Genomic DNA, 23,505 nt, shown 5'->3' on the forward strand with positions numbered 1-23,505 from the left:
TGGTTGTTACCAGATAACCTGAGGCAGAAGGCAGAGAAGAAAAAGGGGAAAATAAGGGAGCGAGGAGAGTGGAACTCAGTAGAAAGGGTTAGAGAGCCACAACTGCCTCAAGGATAAGGATGTGTATGTGTCTATTTTTTTCTGAATTGCAAAGTAAGGATATGCAAACTGAAAAATTTAGCATGGTTGTAAGAACAAGCCTCTTTGTCTTCTGAAGACAGTTTTTGCTTCCATTAGAATGTATTTCAGCCACCCTCTATTGAGATTAATCACACACAATGGCTGCATTATGTGCTACATCTTTTTATACATCGTAGAGAACCAGCAACAATAGTTTGTCACCAGGAATAAAGTGACTCAGCAGTTGCTAGGTAATTTCTTGGATGTTTTATAATATGGGATATCATCTGTGGTTTTTCTTGGTGAAATAACTAAAAAAGCAATCTTAAACAAAATAATAAATAGGACACACAATTGTGATTTTATGCAAATAGCTTGAATAGATTCTACATCAGTAAAAAGGCTCTTTTATGGTTCATGTGGACTAACTAAATTTTTGGCAACAACAAAAAAAGTTGTGATCAATAGTTTCTTTTTACTCAGTTGTGCTACCTCATGTAAACATCACAGAGAAACATGCTCTCTGAGAATAGTTGTGGTTTGGATAATTTCTCTCTCCTACTTTATACCCAAGAATGTAAAAATCACTTTTTTGTTGCTAATATTTCACCTCTTGTAGTTTTCTGTTTTACTCCACAAATTTTATAGTAATTCTGGATGGTTTTAAAGAGACCAAAACAGAATTTACCTTTGAGATGGGAATAAGTAATAAGAACCCAATGATGTGATCATAAAGATAAATAATTTTCTTTCTGGACAATATTCATTTCCATAAACAGTACACAAAGATAAACTTGGAAGAAAAATACAGCCACCAAAAAGGTTTGTTATTTACACTTTACTAATTTAAAAGACAGTCTAATCTAGTGAGACAAATTAAAGATGGATTTCTTGAGACTCTATTAGTGTGAAACATAATGCCAAGCCTCACCATTTTATTTTATTTATACAGATGTAAATGTAACAATTCAGATAAATATTAACCTGCCCTTCCTTCCTTCCTTCCTTCCTTCCTTCCTTCCTTCCTTCCTTCCTTCCTTCCTCCCTCCCTCCCTCCCTCCCTCCCTCCCTCCCTCCCTTCCTTCCTTCCATATTTTGAGACAAGGTATTTTCTGTAGCCCACAATAGTCTTGCACTAATGATCCTCTTGCTTCAGCCTCCCAAGTGCTGGGATTATAGGCATGTAACACTGTGACCAGCTCTGACTGCCATCTTTTTGTCAGAGATGGTCTGGGAAAGTGTTTACAATAATAATAATAGTAATAATAATAATAATAATGGTAATGTTAATAATAATGATGATAGTAACATTTATCATTAAACATTCAGGAAACAATTTTTCAGTGTTCTTCTTTTGGTATGTTCTGGGTACTTTACTAAGGCTTTCCATAGCCTAATTGGATTTTCACAACAATCTGTTTATGTCACAGTTTTTGCCATTTCACAGATGAGAAAACAGGATAAAAAGCTTTTGAGTAATTTACTCAAAGTATATAAAGGAAGGAAGTCCTGGAACTTAGATCACTTGGACTCCGTTCAAGTCCATATACATGGCTTTAATAATTTCTGATGCTAACTCTAATGTAAGAGATAGCACTGGAACATGGCCGAGATTAGTGAAGTATTTAATTACAAGAAAAAGAAATATTATTTTAATGGACAGAAGCAAAGAAACAAAACCAAAAATATTCCATACCTCACTATTTAAAAAAATTTACTAACTGTGTTCACATGTAATTCTATGAGGGAAAAAGGAATTTTAAATTCATTTTTTCATTGTTTAACTATTCTTGTAGGTTGTAGTTCTTTGTAAATATTACTAAACTTGGTGTATTTTATTCTTTAAATATGAATGTTAGCTATCCAAATAACAGAATGTGAAGACTGCTAGAAGTTTTTAAAAAATAATATATTCAAAACTAACAGTCTGTAATTTTCATACACTTAATATGGTCATTTCGAACACAGAGTGCTTTATCACATAGGACGCTTATTTCCAAATACTTTTCTTATTATGTTATACTGAAACTCCATATGGAATTTCTGATTGGTATTCATCTGTATCTATTGTGTCTACTTTTAGAAAAACTTGATAATATTAATGCTAATTTTTCTGTTTACATCATGGCTGTCAAAATATTCTTATAACTTCACACAAAAATAATAATTTCAAAATTTCTGAGAATTCCTGGAATACTGATTTATTGTCCCTTAATCTCAAAAAACATGTTGGTAAAAAGTGGAACATTTACAGTTGGGGTAGGGGAAAACATGATCAATATATATTATATTGGAAAAATTAAAAAGAACTTTATTTTTAAACAACCCTGACAAGCTGGGAAATAGTTTGACTATTTTATTATTTGCGTTAGTAACCAATAACAAAAATAATGTTTTGGTTTTATATTTATTTATTTATTTGAGACAGGGTTTCTCTGTGTAATAGCCCTGGTGGTCCTGGAACTCACTTTGTAGACCACACTGATTTTGAACTCACAGAGATCAACCTGCCTCTGCCCCCCTCCCAAGTGCTGGGATTAAAGGTGTGTGCCACCACTGCCTAGCTAATGTATTGTTTTTTTAAAATTGCTAAGAAAATAGATTTTGAGAATTTTCATCACAAGAAGTAATTATGTGAGATAATTCATATGTTAATTATCTTAATGGAATCATATCACTGTGTATACCTATTTTAAAATATACTATACACAGAAAAACAAAGTAAAAAAATCAAATAAAGTTTTAAAAGCAATTTAGCTACATTTTTTAATCCCGGGTTATTAGATCAGATTTTAGATAGGCAACTGCTATTTAGTATTTGCTTTTAAGTTTTAGACATGTTTAGGGAACTCTGAGGGAGTGAGCTGTTAATACCATCTGGGGTTCTAGTGCTCTGAAATATGGCTTCTTCCGGAGAGATTACGTCTGCTTTCTGGTATGTGAAGAAGCTAAAGGTATAAGCTATAGTAACAGTATATTTTGTTTCTGTGGTATCAGAGAACCTAGGACCTTGGACATGCTAGGTAGTTTCTCTGAGCCACATCCCTAGACAAGCAATAGTGTTTTTTTAACTTGACCTCTATGTATATATTTGTGATAAAGAATTTTCATAGGACTATATAACACTTTGACTGCAGAGAACTAATAAAGATTATGTTAAAAATATACAGGTAATCTTCTATCCTGCCACTTTGCTGAAAGTATTTATCAGCTGGAGGAGTTCCCTGGCAGAGTTTTTTTGGGTCACTTATGTAAACTATCATATCATCTGCAAATAGTGAAATACAAAATCAACTCAAGAAAATCAGTAGCCCTACTATATACTATAAAAGGGCTGAGAAAGAAATCAAAGAAACATTGCCTTTTACAGTAGCCACAAACAACATAAAATACTTCGGGGTAACGCTAACCAAACAAGTGAAAGACCTGTATTGCCAGAACTTTGAGTCTTTAAAGAAAGAAGTCACCAGAAGGTATCTCTTGCTCTTGGATAGGTAGGATCAACATACTAAAAATGGCAATCTTACCGAAAACAATATACAGATTTAATGCAATCCCCATTAAAATCCAAGCACAATTCTTCACAGGCCTTGAAAGAACAATAATCAATTTTATATGGAAAAACAAAAGACCCAGGATAGCCAAAAGACCCTTATTCAACAAAGCAACATCTGGAGGCATCACCATCCCTGACCTCAAGCTCTATTATAGAGCTGTAGTCCTGAAAACAGTTTGGTATTGGCACAAGAATAGACAGGTAGACGAATGGAATCGAATTGAGCATCCTGATATTAACTCATACATGTATGAACATCTGATTTTTGACAAAGAAGCTTATAATATACAATGGAAAAAAGAAAGCAATTTCAACAAATGGTGCTGGCATAACTGGATGCTGGCATGTAGAAGATCCACGTCTATCGCCATGCACAAAATGGATCAAAGACCTCAACATAAATCCAGTTACACTGAACCTCTTAGAAGAGAAAGTGGGAGGCACCCTTGAACGAATTGGTACAGGAGACAGATTCCTGAACATAACTCCAGTAGCACAGACGCAAAGATGGACAATTAATAAATGGGACCTCCTGAAACTGAGAAGCTTCTGTAAGGCAAAGGACACAGTCAGCAAGACAAAAAGGCAACCCACAGATTGGGAAAAGATATTCATTAACTCCACATCTGACAGAGGGCTGATCTCCAAAATTTACAAAGAACTCAAGAAGCAATTCTCCAAAACACCAAAGGATCCAATCAAAAAGTGGGGGACTGAACTAAATAGAGAATTCTCAGTAGAGGAGTCTAAAATGGCTGAGAGACACTTGAGAAAGTGCTCAACATCCCTAGCCATCTGGGAAATGCAAATCAAAACAACTCTGAGATACCATCTCACTCCTGTCAGAATGGCTAAAATCAAAAACTCCAATGACAGTTTATGCTGGAGAGGATGTGGAGAAAGGGGAACACTCCTACACTGCTGTTGTGAGTGTCAACTTGGGAGGGCCTCACCCTTCCTGGGGATTGAAGTGGAGATTGGGTGGGAGACTGGTGGACCTGGTGGTGAGGGTGGGGGAAGAGGGGAGGGAAAAGGATCTGGGATTGACATGTGAAACAAGATTATTTCCAACGTAAATAAAAATAATAATTATTACAAAAATATACAGGTAAATATTAGCAAGCTTATTGGTGAGTGAAGTAATTTTGACAGTTAATTGGGAATAGATATAATCGTAATCAGCTATGTGAATTGAGACAAAAATGTGGAAAAAATACAATATGATTCTGAAGACAATAAAGCATATTTACCTCGAACAGCATAGCCATCTTTTACTGATGCTGGGAATGGGGGTAGGTTGTCTTTTGCATATACATCTTGAGCAAGGACTCGCCCCATTCCATCTGAAAGAAAAGAAAGAAATATTAATAGTGGAGGCAGTGGGTAAACAATCAGTCATAAGTAAGATGGGTACAAGTGCATATGCCATATCTTAGAAATGAGCCCAGCCCGACTTTCTGATTGTATCCTAGTGCCTAAAAATAAAAAAAAAATCACAGATGTCAACACTTCTAGTAATGGTTATAGTAATTAAAGATGAATTGCTATACAGTCAGAAAATATGTGTTCAGAAGATATGTCATTAACACTCTGGGAACACAAATATGATATTTCTCAAAAGGAAAGCCAAATTTAAACATTTCATATACATTGACCCAGATATTTCCCTTCCAGTATTATATCTTAAAAATTCAATTTATATTAATATATATCTTTATTTTAGAGTTGCTTATATTAGTAGATATAGAAAGATAAATAATATATTTAAATAAACAGTGGCATTATCCTTATGATAAAATATGTGTTTAAAGTAACATTTATATAGAATATTTATGGACAAACAAAATATGATCAAGAAAGACATGTTTTAAAACATGCAAAATTATACATGCACTATATACTTTTAACTACATTAACATAAAACATATTAATTGAATTATGTACATGAAACTATAAAGGCTGTTATTTAAAAATGTTAGTTATGTCTTTTAGTCACTCTGTTATAGTTTTTTTTGCAACAGTTCCAAGTTGTAGCTTTAATACAATAAACATGTCACTCTTATAAGCATAAGTTTACTTTCTGTCCTGAAAGGAGAAAGGTAAGAAAAGGAAGGAGTTTCCCAATCACTTAATTTAAGTTTTAACCTTTGATTTTGACTTCATCAACCCAAGTGATTTAATGACAAGAAGTGTATCAATAATATGTGGTGTAACTCAAATGGATTCATGACCAACTCCCTAAATTCTGTGTTTTTGTTTTTTTTGAAACAGTATTTTTCCATGTAGCCCTGGCTGTCCTGGAACTCTCTCTGTAGATTAGGTTGGCCTCAAACTCAGGAGATCTGCCTGCCTTTGCCTCCTTAGTGCTGGGATTAAATTCATGCAGTGCCACCACCACTCATTCCTTAGTGAGAATCTACCCCTAAGATCAAGGCAAGTAATATGATTTGATTGGTAAGAGTCATTTTCATATTTTCATAACACCCAATTGTTTCTATTGCAGGTTGACTTTAGCCACGAGGACCTATTGCTTTCTAGATTTAGGACCCGGAAGTACAGAGATTTTTTTTTAACTTTTGAACTCTAATTCATAGAGACACTGACTCTTCCTTTAGAACACTGAATCTTGAATCTGAAGGAAGAACTTGGTAGATTTTAGATTCATATATTTGCAGGTTGATTCTCTTCTGTATCTATACTTTCCAAGACAAGGAAAGTGCTGAGACAATAGCTCTGATTCCTATTCATGAATACTATTTTTCTTTTCCAGAGGGATGGGGGTAAGAAGTAGGGAGGTACAGTGAGTGTCTTATGTAGCCCAGGATGGACTTGAACTCACTTTCCCTTGCTTTATCTCTGAATGGTAGGATTACAGGCATGAGCCACCAAATCTTGCTATAATATCAGCTCCTAAGTGAACCAGAAGATATAAGGTAGTCATTAAAATTGAGCCAGGAGTGGCTCCTTAAATATAAATGATTTGGCTTGTGGTGGTAGATAAAAATATAAGCTCTATACCAATTTATATACTAAGAGAATATCTTTCCTGGGATCTTAGATATTAATTAATAATGGCCAATAATCAAAGTTAGCACAAGTGTTCCTTTAACAGGTTCATTGATATCTAATAAATGTTTATTATCTCTTTTAAGTCACTAAGTAGTATCATGTACAAATTATCACTCAATTCCCAAAAATCCAGTAAGATGTATTGGTCAAAGTACAGAGAATAAGTATCTGTACTCAACCATAAATGGGACATCTATATCACAACTCCTTCCCATAAAGCTTAGGGGTATCATGGAAGAAGAAGTAGAACAAAAAGCCAGAGGCTACAGAGTTTTGGGTAGATGTACTCACAGCAGTTGTGGCAGCTTGCATAGACATGCACAAGATGAAGCCAGTCAACATTCTAGCATGGAATGGGTTGGGGTTCACAAGTCCCTACTCATAGTCCTAGAAGTTAGGGACTTTGCACGTATTAGGCTGTTTGAAAGACTATTGGTACAGATATCTGCAGATTTCATAGTTGTTTAAAATGTAAGTGAGGAGCTGGAGAGATGACCCAGCTATTTAGGGTACTAGCTGCTCTTCCACAAGTTTTGAGTTTAATACCCACCAACCACATGGTACCTCACAACCATCTATAATGCGATCTGATGCACTTTTCTGGCCTGCAGATATACAGGCAGGCAAAGCACTCATACATAAAAAACCAAACCAAACCAAACCAAAAACCCACCACCACCAACAAAAACATGTAAGGAAACAAATTAACACAATGCTCTAACAATCTGCTTTCTGGGATATGATCACTTGTGCTGTTAAGAAGACAAAGGCAGGTCAAAAACAGAGTAGTCTTTTTAGGTTTTAACAGGAAACTCATATTTGATTCAGCTTCTCACTTGAAAACCGATTAACAAATTTCCTAGTAGTACTAGTGTTTTATTTATTTATTTTATTTTTTAACAATTTTTAAAATTTTAAATAGCTTGTTTTACATGTCAATCCCAGTTCCCTCTCCCTCCCCTCCTCCTGCACCCCCCTATCCCCCCATCCTCCCACCCTATTGCCAATTCCTTCCGCATAGGGGATATCTAGAGTCTATCGTTTCATTCAGGGTAGGGTCCCTACTTTCATCATTTTATTCAATATAGTGCTTGAGTCTAAGCTACAGTAATAAAACAAGAAAAGGAAATATCAGGGATTCAAAAAGGGAAGTAGGAAGTAAAAACATCCAAATTTTCAGATGATATGATTCTATACTTAAAGGTGTTACAGATTCTGCCAGAAAACTACAAGATCTGATAAAAATCTTTGGCAAAGTAGTAAGATAAAAAACAATCAACTTTAAAAAGTATTTTTCTATACCAATAATCATCTTGCTAACAAAGAAATCAAGAATTATTGTCTATACTCTAGCATAAAATTCCTAGAAATAAAGCTATTCAAGAGTTGGAAGGCTTCCACAAGGAAAAATTTAAACAGTGAATATAGAAATTGAAGAAGACCCGAGAAGATGGAAAGAGCCCTCAGTTCAGACTAGAAAATGACTGTGTATCGCAGATTCAATGCAATCTCCATCTTTACCAACGTTATTCTTCATGAAAACAGAAAAACAATTCTGAAGTTCATAAAAGTACTCATACATACATCTAAACCAACCCCCTAAAACAAACCCCAAGCCCCAAATCAAACCAAAAATACTATCACTGCAACTACAACAACAAACTCTAAACAGACAAAACATGTTAGGCAAAAAGAACAGTGCTAAAGGATGCACAATACCTGATTTCAAATTCTACTATGGGGCTTTAGGTACAAAACCAATATTGTATTGATGCAAAGACAATATACAACTGATAGAATAGAGGACTTAAAATAAGCTTACAAACAGCTATAGCCATCGTCCCTGTTTTACAAAGTTGTGAAAAACATTTAGAGGAATAAAAACAGCCTCTTCACATAAATGGTACCAGGAAAACTGGATATCTATATTTAGAGTAGTAAAATTGGATTGTTCTCTCTTGCCATCTTTAAAAATCAATTCAAAATAGATCAAAGACCTTACGAAAGCCTTGAACATTCAAAACTGCTAGAAGAAAACATTTTGCGATAAAGGTAAGACTTTCAGGTAAGACTCAAAATTTAGAAATAACAGAAAGAACACATACATGGGACTGCAATAATTATTTTATTTTTATTTATTTATGTCAATGCATGTATATTAGTGTGAGTGCATGCCACCTGTGTTCAGGTGCTTGTGTAGGCCCTCAGAGGGCACTGGATCCCCTGGAACTATAGTTACAGGAGGTTGTGAGCTGCCTGATGTGTGTGGTGGGAATTAAACTTGGGTTCTCTGGAAGAGCAGCAAGCATTCTCAACTACTGAGCAATGTCTTGGCCGGGGGTTGCATAAAATTAAAAACCTCTACAAAGGAAAGTAAATATCAGCAGACTAAAGAGTGATGTAGCAACTATGGAAATCAGCATTAAGGTTCCTTAAAATTTAACATGTGATCCAGCTTTGTTACTCCTAGGTACACCCAAAGGAATTAAAGTGAGCACATCAGCAGGGATATTTGCATATCAAAATTTACTGAACTATTCACAGTAGCCACAATATGCAACCAGATTAGATGTTCATTAACAGATAAATGCATAAAGAAAATATGGTGTGTAAACAAAATGGAGTTTATTAAGCTGTAAAAAAATTACATCATTTTCAGGAAAATTGATAGAACTGGATATCAACAGGCCAAGTGAGCTATTTTAAATATCCAGACACAGAAAGACAAATATTGCATATTTTTTCTGGCATGTGGAATCAAGATTAAAAATACTACCACCCTCAATGCACTTATTCTATGAAAATAAAATAGTGACTATCTGAGAGGAGGAAGGAGTTTAAAGGTAAGAAAGAGGGCAGAAGAAGACAAGAGGATGCAGTGGTGGGTTGAGACCAATTATATGCTTTCTCTTATATGCGGACTCTAGACTTAAAAGTATATATCTAAAATATATGAAAGCTCAGGGAAACTGGGAACAGGAAGATGAGGGCAGTAAATGGTGGGCAAAAGCTATGTCACAATAAAATCCATTATTCACTTTAGGATACTATTGTGGCAAAGGCATACTGTTTAATTTTTTTTACATTTATTTAGTTTGTGCTATTTTGCATATTTGTTACATTGCATGAGTGTTTTTGGAAGTCAATGTAACCTGTAGGACTTGGTTATATAGGTTCTGGGGATCAAACTTAGGTACGTAGGCTTGGCAGCAAGACCCCCTATTTGATGAGCCATTTCACTGACCCCAAAAGATAATAAGGGATTTTGATGCTGTTCCTTTTTAAACTTTCTTTTCAATTGCAATATTTTTCATTGCTTATGCTTTGAATCTTAACACTGTTAACATATTATTTAACTACAAGATAGTGAATAAAAGACTGCTAAATGATCTATAACAAAAAAGGCAGGTATATTGAAAACAAAATGAAGTACCTAGAAAGATTGGAAAAACTGGGAATCATATTTAAGTGCTGTGCCTTTAAAAATCATAAATATACTTTATGAAACTTAGGTGTATTAGTTAAAATCTTATTAAAATAAATTATTCCTGGTTTAACCCCCAGAAACAGCTGACCAGACAAAGGTTAACTCTTGAATCCCAGGCATCAGCCTGGGAATCCAGCATGGGACTGATCAAGACCCCCTGAATCTGGGTGTCAGTGAGGAGGCCTAGGGAATCTATTGAGCCTTGGGCAGCAGATCAGTACCCATCCCAAGTATACACACGGACTTTGGACTCCCATAGAACAATGTGAGGTGCACTCTCACCCTGAACTCTTGGGGAAGGGTCTAGGCCCTGCCCTATATGAAATGACAGACTATGGACACCCCCATGGAGGGCCTCACCCTCCCAGGGGGAATGAGGGGATAACGGGGGGGGGTTGGGGGGAGGGCACGGGAGGAGGGGAGGGAATGGGAGAGGGACCTGGAACTGACTTGTGAAGCAACCTCGTTTCTTATCTAAATTTAAACTGGAAAATAAAATATAAAAAAAATCAATTATTCCTATTTTCTTCTGATATTGGTTCTTGCTCTGTTGTATAGGTAGGCCTTGAAGACATGACCCTGCTGCCTTAGTCTCTCCTGAGTGTGAGATTCCAGAAAATACCTAGCAACACTTATTTTTTGATCACTAATGTATTTTATCAGAACTGCTTAAATGAGACTTATAGTATGCTTTCGTTTCTCTCTCTCTCTCTCTCTCTCTCTCTCTCTCTCTCTCTCTCTCTCTCTCTCTCTCTCTCTCTCTCTCTCTCTCTCTCTCTCTCTCTGTCTCTCTCTCTCCTATAGTAAAAGTACAGTTGTGGGGGCATCTGACTGGTGATACATAATTTTTGGAGGTTAAGAACATCACAATTTTCAGATGAGATTATACACATTTACAGATCACAGACATAACAGATAGTATTCCCCACTTCCATACAGTTTTGATTTTTACAGTGAGTTGTTCCTCATCCGTTAGTGATTTAAAACATTAAAGTTTAAAATTGTATGCTATTTCTGAGTACTATGATGATATTTCATGCCCACTCAGTTTGTCCTGCCTAGGACATGAACCACACATCTTTACTGAATATTCACAGTGCTATGTTCATAGTAGAGGAATGCAGAAAGAAGAATAAAGATAATGATGTATTAGGATGCAGAAACCCAAGAATACAGTTATCTGTACACATTTTAGAGGTAATGAGGTCATGGACTAAAATCATAAACGCACCTAAAAGAAATGATTTCAGTTGACCACATTTGTGGGGGGGGGACAAAAACAAACAAACAAAAACCCAGAAAGTTACATCAAAGACCAGACAAACAACTATGCAAGGAGCTATTTTTAAGTAGGTAGCATTGTTCTAAGTGAAAACTTAATACACTGGTGAATGAGATATATATGTTTCTTCTCTAGTGTGCCCAGGGTTCCTTGGAAAATGGAAGCTTTAGTTCCTATCATCTTCAGGGTCAATGTGGTGTTGGGTTCCAAGTTCTTAAGTCATTTCAGGCTCCAGACTATACTGTTGTGGTCCAAGGGGTTACTTTGCACATAGTTCTGACTTCAGCTGCTCTGATGTTTGTTATCCTGTCCCAAGCAGGTTCATTCCATTGAAGGGGTGAGTAAGGGTTTTACTTCATTTGGTTGCCTTGGTGCTTAGTTTGTAGCCTTATCCTTGGTCTTGATGGCACACAGCCAAGACAAGACTACTTTAATGACCCCATTTGACTATCAACACCAAATTTCACCAGTCCCTACTGCTGAGATTCATGCAGATATATTTCCAGAGAACAAAACATCCCAAGAGATTCAGAAGAGGAAGTCAAAATGAAAAGACAAATCCCTTCCCACAGACATGCATAACACAAAAACAAACCACAAAAACTATGACCCATCCACAACTGGTCAATTCTCCTATGTGTAACCAGAACTATAGATATAGTTGCAAAGGTTGAGAAAGAATCAGTTTTATTTTAAAAGAATCAATGATCACATAGAACATACAAACAAACTAATGCATGTATTAATGAAATCTATCCAAACTCTCGACAGAACATTTTATTCAAAGTAAATGTACAGTGAAATGGAAGCAGAATCCAACAAACCCTCAAAAATCATTTGGAAAATAAACTATAAGCAAATAGAAAACACAAACAAGCAGGTTTAGCTATATTTACACTGATAAAGTAGACTTCAAACCAAGAGTAATTAGAAGAAATTTAAAAGTAACCCCTAATTTCATATAAGAAACACTGTATGGCATAAAAGATCATATGGGTTCTGACACAATAATAGCAGGAGTTTTCAATTCTTAATTCTCATATTTATATAGGTCTACAAACTAAAGCAAAGAAACTTCGGAGCTAAAATATATTAGGGACCAACTAGACTTGATAAAACAGAATGTTCCAACCAATAGACAGAGAATGTACATTTTTCTCAGCAGCACTGGGAATGTTCTCTAAAACCAATCATGTAATAGAACACAAATCAAATTTCAACATCATCATCATAATAATGAAATAAAATTTGAAATCAACAACAACAAAAACTGTAGATAGCACAAAATTCTGGGAGACTAATACATATTTGAGTGAACAGTAGATCATCTAAGATATCAGAGAGGAAATAAAAAAAATCCTAGAGAAGAATTAAAATGATTTGTAAAGAAGGGAAGCTGGCCAGGGAAGGAGGAAAAGTAACCAGAATGCATTTTATACACTCATGAAATAGTCAAAGAACAAAATTTATTCAAGAAAAAGAAATAGATCAGTCAAGTTGACAAGGTAGATGTTTAAAAAACAGGAATTCTATGTAGAGAGTTTTAAAAACACAATCTCCACTTGAACAGATTATTCTCATCAAACTGGAGAACAGATTGGAGGGGATGTGAACTGGAAGGAACTTCTTACAATAATCCAAAAAAGTTTCAGGCAACAGTGGCTCACGCCTTTAATACCAGCACTTGGGAGGCAGAGATAGGTGGATCTATTGTGAGTCTGAGGCCAGCCTGGTCTACAAATCCAGTTCTAAGACAACCAGAGATGTTACAAAGAGAAACCCTGTCTTCAAACACCACACACACACACACACACACACACACACACACACACACACACACACACACACAAAATAATCCACAAAGTTAGTAAAGACCTAAATACAAACAGTGGCAGTGGGAGGGAGAGGGCTGTAGAGAAAAAGTACTACTGTAGATGTAGGAAAAATAAACAATATTTGTCATGAAACTCTATTAGAAGGAATTTGTAGCTCAAATGAAGTTTAGACAGTGACAACAGATGACGAAATAACTTTACAGATGGCACCTGAATTACTAACATATACAAAATGTTAGTGAAATAAATATACAAATATAAAGAGGGGCAAATAATGATTATAAATGAATTGACAAAAGAAGGCAAGCTTACAAAAGAGCCAATAAAGGAGAAGAGTAGCTCTGCTGACCTCACTCTATTCTGCCCTAGACAGTGGGGCAGTTCTACTTTTAGTCATCTTTCTTTACATATGACTTTACATAGTATCCAACTTAATAGATGTTTAGTCAACATTTGCTGAAGAAACTAAATTAACACCTTTATATATGTTTTCTAAATATCTAACTAGAATGCCTAGGTCTAATTATAATACTCTTGGGCATTAAAAATGATTGTTTTGACTCAGCTGAATGTTAACCTTGATATTTTCATCATCTTTAGAAACACTAATGCAGTTTATTGACTGTGGCTGATCTGCCCTGGTGAACAAATGAAGAAGGGACAGCACATGAGTGAAAGTACTTTTCTCCTGGTAGAAAACGAAATGGTCATTTCCAAATCTTTTTTTTTCCTAAAATTTCTGTGTAAATGTGACTTGGAATACATAATTTGATTTCTCTAAGAAACCAACAAGGAATGTATCTAAACATAATAAAAACAATTTACAGCAAGTAGACAGCAAACACCAAATTAAATGGAGAGAAACTCAAAGGGATTCCAAAAACTCTACCTGGAAACTCCTACAGTTGATAAACACCTACAGTAATGTAGCAGGATACAAGATTAACTAAAAAAAAATCAGTAGCACTCCTATGTACAAACAATAAACAGGTCAAAAAAGAAATCAGAGAAACATCACCCTTTACAGTAGACACAAATAAAAAATATCTTGGGGTAACTCTAACCAAACAAGTGAAAGACCTTTATAACAAGAACCTTAGGTCTCTAAAGAAAGAAACTGAAGAAGATATCAGAAAATGGAAAGATCTCGCATGTTCTTGGATAGGTTGGGTTAACATAATAAAAATGGCAATCTTACTGAAAGAAATCTACAGATTCAATGCAATCCTCATCAAGATTCCAACACAATTCTTCAGACATCAAAAGAACAATTCTCTGTTTCATATGAAAAAAAAAACCCAGAATAGGTAAAACAATACTGTATAACCAAGGAAATTTTGGAGGCATCACCATCCCTGACTTCAAACTCTATTATAGGGCTATAATAATAAAAAGAGCTTGGTACTGTCATAAAAACAGACAGGTGGACCAGTGGAATAAAATAAAAAACTCTGACATTAGTCCACACACCAATGAACACCTGATTTTAGAAAAAGAAGCCAAAATGGTACAATGTAAAAAGGAAAGCATCTTTAAAAAATGTTGCTGGCACAGTTGGATGTTAAAATGTAGAAGATTGCAAATAGATCCACATCTATCACCATGTACAAAACTAAAGTCCAAGTAGATCAAGAACCTCAACATAAATCAAGTTACATTTAACCCGACAGAAGAGAAGTGGGAAATGGCCTTGAATGCAATGGTACAGGAGACCACTTCCTATGTATAATTCCAGTAAAGCAACAATCAATAAATGGTACCTCCTGAAACTGAAAAGCTTCTGTAAGGCAAAGGACAAGGTAAATAAGACAAACGACAGTTTATAGAATGGGAAAAGATCTTCACCAACCCCACACCTGATGGAGTGCTGGCCTCCAAAATATATAAACAACTCAAGATAAACAGAATTCTCACCAGAAGAATCTCAAATGGCCAAAAGACTTTTAAGGTATTGCTCAACATCCTTAATCATCAGGGAAATGCAAATCAAAACGACTATGAGATACCACCTTACACCTGCCAGAATGGCTAAGATCAAAAACACCAAGAGCAGCTTATATTGGAGAGGATGTGAGTTAGGGGAACACTTGCTGGTGAGAGTGCAAACTTGTACAGCACTTTGGAAATCAGTATGTCGGTTTCTTAGAAAATTGGGAATCAATTTACCTCAAGGCCCAGTGATAGCACTCTTGGGCATATACCCAAAGAACACCTAATCATACCAAAAGGACACTTGCTCAACAATGTTTATAGCAGTATTATTTGTAATAGACAGAACCTGGAAACAACTTAGATGCCCCTCAACTGAAGAACAGGTAAAGAAAATGTGGTATATTTACATAACGGAGTATCATTCAGCTGTAAGAAACAATGATATCATGACATTTGCAGGCAAATGGATAGAAGTAGAAAAAACCATCCTGAATGAGGCAATCCACATTCAGAAAGACAAACATGATACGTACTCACTCAAAGTGGATATCACATGTAAAGCAAAGGGTAACCAGACTAAAATCCACAGTTCCAGAGAAGCTAGGTAACAAGGAAGATCCTAAGAGGGACACATGGATCCCCCCAGGGAAGGGAAATTAGATGAGCTCTCCTGGAGCCTTCATCCAGTAATTTATATAAACAGATGCAGAGATCCACAGCCAAGCACCAGGCCAAGCTCTGGGAATCCAGTAGAAGAGAGGGAGGAGGCAATATATGAGCAAGGGAGGTCAAAATCATGATGGAGAAATCTACAGAGAGAATTGAACCAACCTTGTGAAAACTCATGAACTCTAGACCAACAACAGTAGAGCTCCCATGGGACCTGAACTATGTCCTCCTAATGTGGGAGACAGTTGTGAAGCTTGGACTAACTGAGGGGCCCCTGGCAGTAGGACCAGTATCTTTCCCTGGTGGATGAGCTAGTTTGTTGGAGCCCATTCCTTATGGTGGGATGCCATGCTTAGTCTTAATACAGGTGGGAGGGGCTTGGTCCTACCTCAACTTAATGTGCCAGACTTTTTTGACTCCTTATGGGAGCCCTTACCTGTTAGGAGGAGTGGATGGGGGTAGGCTTGGGGAGGATATGGTGGTGGGGGGTAGGAGACCTGTGGTTGGAAGGTAAAATGAAATACCTAAATCAATAAATTATTTAAAAAAAGAAACCAAAGTTAAGGGAAAGGCCACTGAAATTATAAGAGATCAGGACTGATTAATTCGTTTTTATAAATGTATTCAAAATTTTAATAATTTAAATTTATATTAATATTTTCTAAATATATCTTGGTTTGTATTGGAATGAATAAACGACTGAATATTCTGTATTTAATAGTAAACAATTTCATTAATGCTGATTTCTGAATTACATAATATCTGACAATTTCCTTATTCTAGTGAATTTCTTACTTTTATTTCCTTTAGTAGAGAATAAAATAAAAACAACAGAAAGTATTTAAGCCTAAAAGAGTCAAAGATGTAGGATAAGTGGAAGCGGCTTAAAACCTATTGTTGTCGAACGAGGGCCAGGACAAAGGAGCTAAAACATGGTACATACTATTTCACTAATTTTAGGTCTTTAACATCATCTATTATGCCAGTTACCACTTATTAAAAATATTTTAAGGCTGGACCAAGAGACTATTATGTAACAAAAAAAGAATGTAAGTCTTAATAACTTATTCCTATTCCTTTTCTACTTTTGAGTCTGAGTTTTGTGGCAGAAAAATTAAGATGTTATATAACTATTCTCTAATGTTCATTGTAGTTTAAATATGCCAGTTTTATGGTTCCATGAATAAAAATCTCTACTTAGAAAATTATTTCTATGTGTGAATGTGCACTTGTGTCTAGAGGCAAGAGGATAACCTTAGGGGTATTCCTTAGATGCCATTCACGTTGTTTTTGAGAAAAGGTTGCTCATGAGTACCTGAAGTTCACCAAATAGGGTGAGGTAGATGGCAAGTGAGTCTCAGGGATCCGAGAGTCTCCATCTATCTCCCCAACACTGGGTTTACAGCTCATGCTAACATGGTTGGCTTCTCATGTGAGTGTTGGGAATTGAATACATATCCTCATGTTTGTAGAGTGAACACTTTACTGATGGGACTATCACCCAAAACCTAAAAGTAATTATTTTGTGTTGTTTCTGTCTTCATAAAAATAACCAAGAACTATATTTCATTTATAATATATCAAGTACAACTTTTGGGGAGGTAGGGTTTGATCACAAGAATTATTAACTAGAAGTGCTCAGGAGCTTAGTGTGCTGGAACTCAATGTCAAAATACAAATTCTCATATTATTAGAAATGGAAATTGATTAAAAACTTATTACAGTGGGGAACAATACTGCTATAGTGATAACGTTGAGTATTTCCAAAAGGTCCAAGTGAACCCAGGGTGGCACTGTTAGATGTCATGGACCTTCCAGGGCAGAAGCCTTGCAGGTTACTTCAGTTACTAGGGAGGGTATTTTCTTTTCTTTTTTTTTTGGTGGAAAAATATATATTTTATTTTTTTATTATTATTACTTTACTTTTAAATAACTTGCTTCACATGTCAATCCCAGTTCCCTTTCCCTCCCCTCCTTCGGAACTTCACCACGACCCCTAGCCTCCCACCCTATCCCCACTTCCTTCCACATAGGAGATATCCAGAGTTTGTCATTTCGCTCAGGGCAGGGTCCAGGCACTCCCCTAAGAGTCCAGGCTGAGAGAGCATCCCTCTTTGTGTTATGGACACACGAAGTCCATTTGTATGCCAGGGATAAGTACTGATCCTCTGCCCAGGGCCCCAAAGGTTGCCCAGGCCTCCTCACTGACTCTCACACTCAGGGGGTCTGGATCAGTCCCATGCTGGCCTCCTAGCTGTCGTTCTGAGGTCCAAGAGCTCTCCCCTGTTCAGATCAGCTGTCTGCTGGTTTCGCCAGTCCATTCTTTGCCCATTTGCTCATCACTCCTCTCTCTCTTTCACTGGGTTCCATGGGTTCAGTATTTTCATGAGGGGATTGTGAGACTCTGTCTCTTCTTTTTCTTCCTACTTTTTTTTTTTTTTACTGGCTCATGAGGTAAGTTGTTCTGTCATTAACTCTTGTCATGATACGATGTCTCATTAAAGGCTCAAAGTCACAGGACCACTTGATTATGAACTAGAATTTCTTAAAGAAAGATAGCTGGGCATGCTGCTGTACACCTTTAATCCCAGCACTCAGGAGGTAGAGACAGGTGATCTCTATGAATTCAAGGTCAGCCTGGTCTCCAAAGTGAGTTCCAGTTCAGCCAGGTATACACAGTGAGACCTTGTTTCAAAAAACCATCACTACTATGACCAATAACAACAATGACAAAAAAACAATAAAACACCAAATAGACATTTTTTCTTTGTAAGTTAATTATGTCAGGTATTTTGTTAGAGTGACCAAAAGCTAAGACAATTACATTTCCATTATTTTTTCAAACTTTTCTGAATACACTACTAGAGCAAAACCAAAAACAACAACAAAAAAATCAAGAAGCAAGGTAGAACAGAAAACAGATCAGAGTGATTAATAACCCAAGGACAAATTAGGTTATTTTTAGCTACAGACATTTCTTAACTTATGCTATATCCTAATAAATGTTGTAAGCCTAAAATATCATTAATTGAAAAGATGCATTTAAGTGGGGCATGGTAGCATATGCCTGCTATCTTTATCACCTGAGAGGCTACTACTGGAGAATCCCAATTGAAAGGCAGCCTAGGCTACATAGTAAGATCTTATGAGAGAAAGAGAGAGAGAGAATTTGATATCTAATCTAATCCAATCTAGTGTACTTATAGCTCAACCATGTGATAAATGGTCACCCTTGCTATGTGGCTGACTAGGAACTGCAGTTTGCTTCTGCACTCAGCATGATAAGGCAATGTCATATCACATATTACTAGTTCCAAACTATCAAAATGTGCAATGTAAAATGAAGTTTTCTGGATATGTGTAGTACTTTTGTACCTTTATAAAGCTGGAAAATTAAGTCAGAAATGGTCTGTATAAATTTTCTACAATACATGGTTGTACGATATTAGTTATTTCCAACTCTTAACAGAAAAGTCATCAGAAGGACTCAGAATTGCCTTATTTTTATGATTCAGTGCTGATAGCACCATCTTTAGGGTAGAATTCTGATATTTAGAATAAAAACAGATGGTCCTTTCCTATTTTTATTAAGTGAAAGCTATCTAGTATTTTATTCTGATTATTAAGTCAACCATAGTTTAATAGAAAATAGGAACAGAAAGGAAGATGCTGATGCTGACAATGAGGAGGAGTAAGCATCCTCCTTTAGAAACTGGTGCATTCACGTTGTATGAGTCTTTTTTGGAAGACAAAGGCCAATAGACAGATATGACAGTACCTCTGTAATTGATGATTTCTGTACCAAGCACCGGAGTCATCTCCAGGACTGTAATGAAGGCTTTGTCCATAGATGTCAGAGGAAAAGGAGACATGCGATGTCTTCTAGCCACCTTGGTGATATCTACAGCACTGTGACCTAAACAGGAGAAAATTAACTGAGAATAAGACACTGAAACACTAACAAGTAAGAATGACTTTAAACACTCCAACTTCCAATCTCTGGGTACTGGTGAGACAGTATTTCTCCTGTTTCTGACATATGCCAAAACTGTGAAATTTAATGATACTGGCTGATCACTGAATGTTTACTATGGGTCAAGTAACGATCCTAGATGAACTCCTAATCCCATGCCACAGTAAGGTTCTATCACTGTTTCTAGAGCTGAGGAAAGAAGCTTAGACAGGTCTTATATCTTTGTCTAAGTCACACAGCTGTTAACAAAAGAGCCAGGATTAAACCTAGGTAGTTTTTGTAGTGTTCTCTAGATATTTAATGAACTAGTTAGCAAAGTGAATTTATTTAGGATTCACTGGAATTGCTCCTTTTCCCATTAAAAAGTCATGGAAGATCTTATGTAGCTATCTACTCTTACATAATCTTATTTAGTCCTTGGGCATTAATATCATACATATACAAAAACTGTTGATTTTGTATCTCTGGCCTCAACTTCTACCCACAACTTGATATTTGTATATAAGAACTGGTAGAAAATATATTTTTTTCAGGCTAGTAACCATCTAACATTTACTTGAATATGCAACTGACAACTCAATCCTAGAACTTCCAAAACTAAGCTCTTAAACCTCTGACCCCCTTTACCACTCAGGATGATACAATGCTCTTATAACTCAACTCAGCCATTCACTTTACCAGTTTAATAGCCAAGCCAAACAATGGAGACATCTTTGAGTCTTCTCCTTATGTCAGAACTATAACTAAACTACCTTTAAAATATATCTAGAATTTAATTGTTACTTACCACTGCCACTGCTACCAGAATAGCTGGAACGTCATTTATGTTCTGGTAAATTGAATAGTCTTTTAACTGTTCTGATTTTATCCTTGTTCCACTGCAGCTAATTTACCACATAGTTATGTGATCCTAAGTTGCGACATACTAATCTATGCTTACAGCTCCCAAAGACTTTAAATTTCAACTATATTAAAATCTTTGTCATATAAAGTCCAACATGCTATCACTTTCACTATTCTTGTCTTCTATTTTTTTGGGGGAGCTTATTGTACCCTAGTCATACTGTTTCCTTTCTTTTCAGTGATCATGCCAGGTGCCTTTGGGCTTGCTGTTTTCTCTCCAAGTATTACACTGGTACCCACACCTTATTACTTTCAGTTTTTTGCTTGTGTCAACTCATCAGAGAAGATTTTGTGAATATTACCTATAATAATACATGCCATCATTCTTTATTCCTATTTCCCTACTTTACTTCACACATAGTACATAGCTAACCATAGCTATATAGCTACAGTACATACGAGTAAATACTTGTTGAGCTAACAAAATGAATCTCTTCATGATGGAGACAATTTTGTATATGTGTGTGTTTTCATGTGTGTTCAGATTTATACAGGAAGGTAAACATGCACATTAGTGTGTATGGAGACCAGAGGAGAACCTCAAGTGTTATTCCTTAAGAGCCATCCATCTTGTTTTTTGTTTTTGAGGCAGGGTCTTTCATTAGCCTGAGAATCACTAAGTAAGCCAGAGTTGGCTGGCTAGCAGGCTCCAGAGATTTGCCTGTCTCTGTTTCTCCAGCACTGGGATTACAAAGGCAACACTGGACCCAGCTTTTACATGTGGGTTCTAGTCACCAAACTTAGGTTTGCACGAAAATCTCTATCAACTGAATCATCTCTTTAGATCCAAAGGCAGACTTCTTGATCAATACATCTTCATGTATGAATAATTTAACCTTACCCTTGGAGTGCCAAAATGTATGTAGAAAAATGATAAATAGAAAAGAGAAACTACAAGCCCTTCTGCTTGGGTCTCCTAACCGGACTCATGGTCCCCTTCTATCTTAGCCAAGTCTTCGCTGGGAGAGGTCTGTGATGTAATTCTGGACAGCAAGATGTCAGAAGAAATCTCTCAGAGAACATATTTAATTACAAATACCAAGACTAAAATTGACAGATCCTCCCAAAAGAAGCTTTTGCTCTGTCTTCTGTCTGGGACATGGTCGGATACTTGGAGATTGTGACCATTTTCAACCATGGGGATGTAACTCGGATGGCAATTTAAAGCTGTTAGATTAACCTTGCATTGCTTGTCTCTGGACTTCCAATATGTGAAATAAATAAGCTCTCATTTCTCTAAACCACTTTGTAATGATCATATATGTCCATCCCCCAGAAGACTACAGTTTCTGGTTGTTTTATCTTACTAAATTTAGTGCTTCCACCACAACTCCAGCAACTTTTCCAAATATGCTTACTGGACTGAATGAAAGGTACTGAATTTCCAATCTATAATTCAAAAGAGTCCCCCCACTGCACTTATATATGGTATATGCTTATATACCATATAAGATTTCACCTCATGGACAATAAAATAAACACAGAAATTTAAAGCTCAAAGAGGTTAACTTATTGACAAATCTGAATAATATATGTTATTCACTATTACAGTTCAAGACTTAGAAGATTATGACTTATCACTCACAGTTGAAATGTCAATTTATTAATAACCCACTTTCACTGAAGTCTGAGCTTAGTAGTCATTCAAATATCATAAAACATATTTCTATAATCAGTATAATTGAAAAAACAATAGAGATAGTGACTTTCTACTGTTCATTCATAGAGATATGCAGATTTCAGCTTTGATATTTTTATGATACTTTAAGGTACATATTATGTATAAACCTGAAAAAGCTGTCCTAAAAGTTTAGATTTTAAGAAACTTATTATTTAGTTGTATAGGATTATTTGTTCAACAGAATAAAAATGTTTTAGAAAGCAAATTGGTTACCACTGGTAACATATCAATCAACACCCATTTACCAAGTGTCATTTACAAACCAGATACAAGTAAGGAGTTGGGATATGCAAAGTAATATGTACCTGGCCATGAAAACATTATAGCCCAGCAGAAAGGGAAATTATACAGTTAAATAAAAGGGTAGTGAACTATATGATGGGTCTTTACAGAGGTTGGTAGTTCTCTTCTCTCTCTTTCCCTCTCCCTCTCTGCTGTCAGCTACAACTATTCTCTCCAACTTTGAAGATACTTTTCTATCTTTTTATAACTTCTTCCAGTACTTGCCCTCTCCATCTTATGCTACATGTATTTACTATCTGCCTTACCATTGTTAGATTATAAACCTGAAAGCATATCTTATCTTATTAATTTCTATATCTTTTGTCACTTTTAGAGTAGTGCATCTTTTAGATACTTTAGATGAGAATGAAAGCCAAGTCTTTAAACATAATTCAAACTTGCTACAAAGAGAAAAACATTGCCTTCTGCTGATGTTTTACTTCTCTAAATATTGGATATTTAAAAAATGGTTCCAGACCCATGGCCTGAAAGCCCTCTTTGTGACTGAGCCACCTTTCCTGGATAAGTGTAGTTACCACCTGTCATAGTTAGGGTGTATATTGACGAAACACCTTGACCAAAAGACATCAGCAAAGGGTTTATTTGGTTTACACTTTGTAATTTCTATTAATCATTGGAAGAAGCCAGGGGAGGAATTCAAACAAGGCAGGATCCTGAGGGAATGAGCTAATGCAGAGGCCACGGAGGGGAGTTGC

General features: G+C 36.0%; 1 protein-coding gene across 20 annotated transcripts in view; it reads right to left on the reverse strand.

The window, feature by feature from the left end:
* Gphn (gephyrin) overlaps positions 1-23,505 on the reverse strand; it is a 364,069-nt gene that overhangs the window by 69,799 nt on the left and 270,765 nt on the right. For all 20 annotated transcript variants that reach the window (XM_040742859.1, XM_040742856.1, XM_040742855.1 and 17 more), the window contains 2 exons: positions 19,729-19,866; positions 4,927-5,019 (listed from right to left, as the gene is read on the reverse strand). In XM_040742859.1, the coding sequence (XP_040598793.1) occupies positions 4,927-5,019; positions 19,729-19,866 (231 nt within the window). The remainder of the gene's footprint in view (positions 1-4,926; positions 5,020-19,728; positions 19,867-23,505) is intronic.

This window comes from Mesocricetus auratus, unplaced genomic scaffold (genome assembly GCF_017639785.1).
Source record: "Mesocricetus auratus isolate SY011 unplaced genomic scaffold, BCM_Maur_2.0 Super-Scaffold_15014, whole genome shotgun sequence".
Lineage (NCBI taxonomy): Eukaryota > Metazoa > Chordata > Mammalia > Rodentia > Cricetidae > Mesocricetus > Mesocricetus auratus.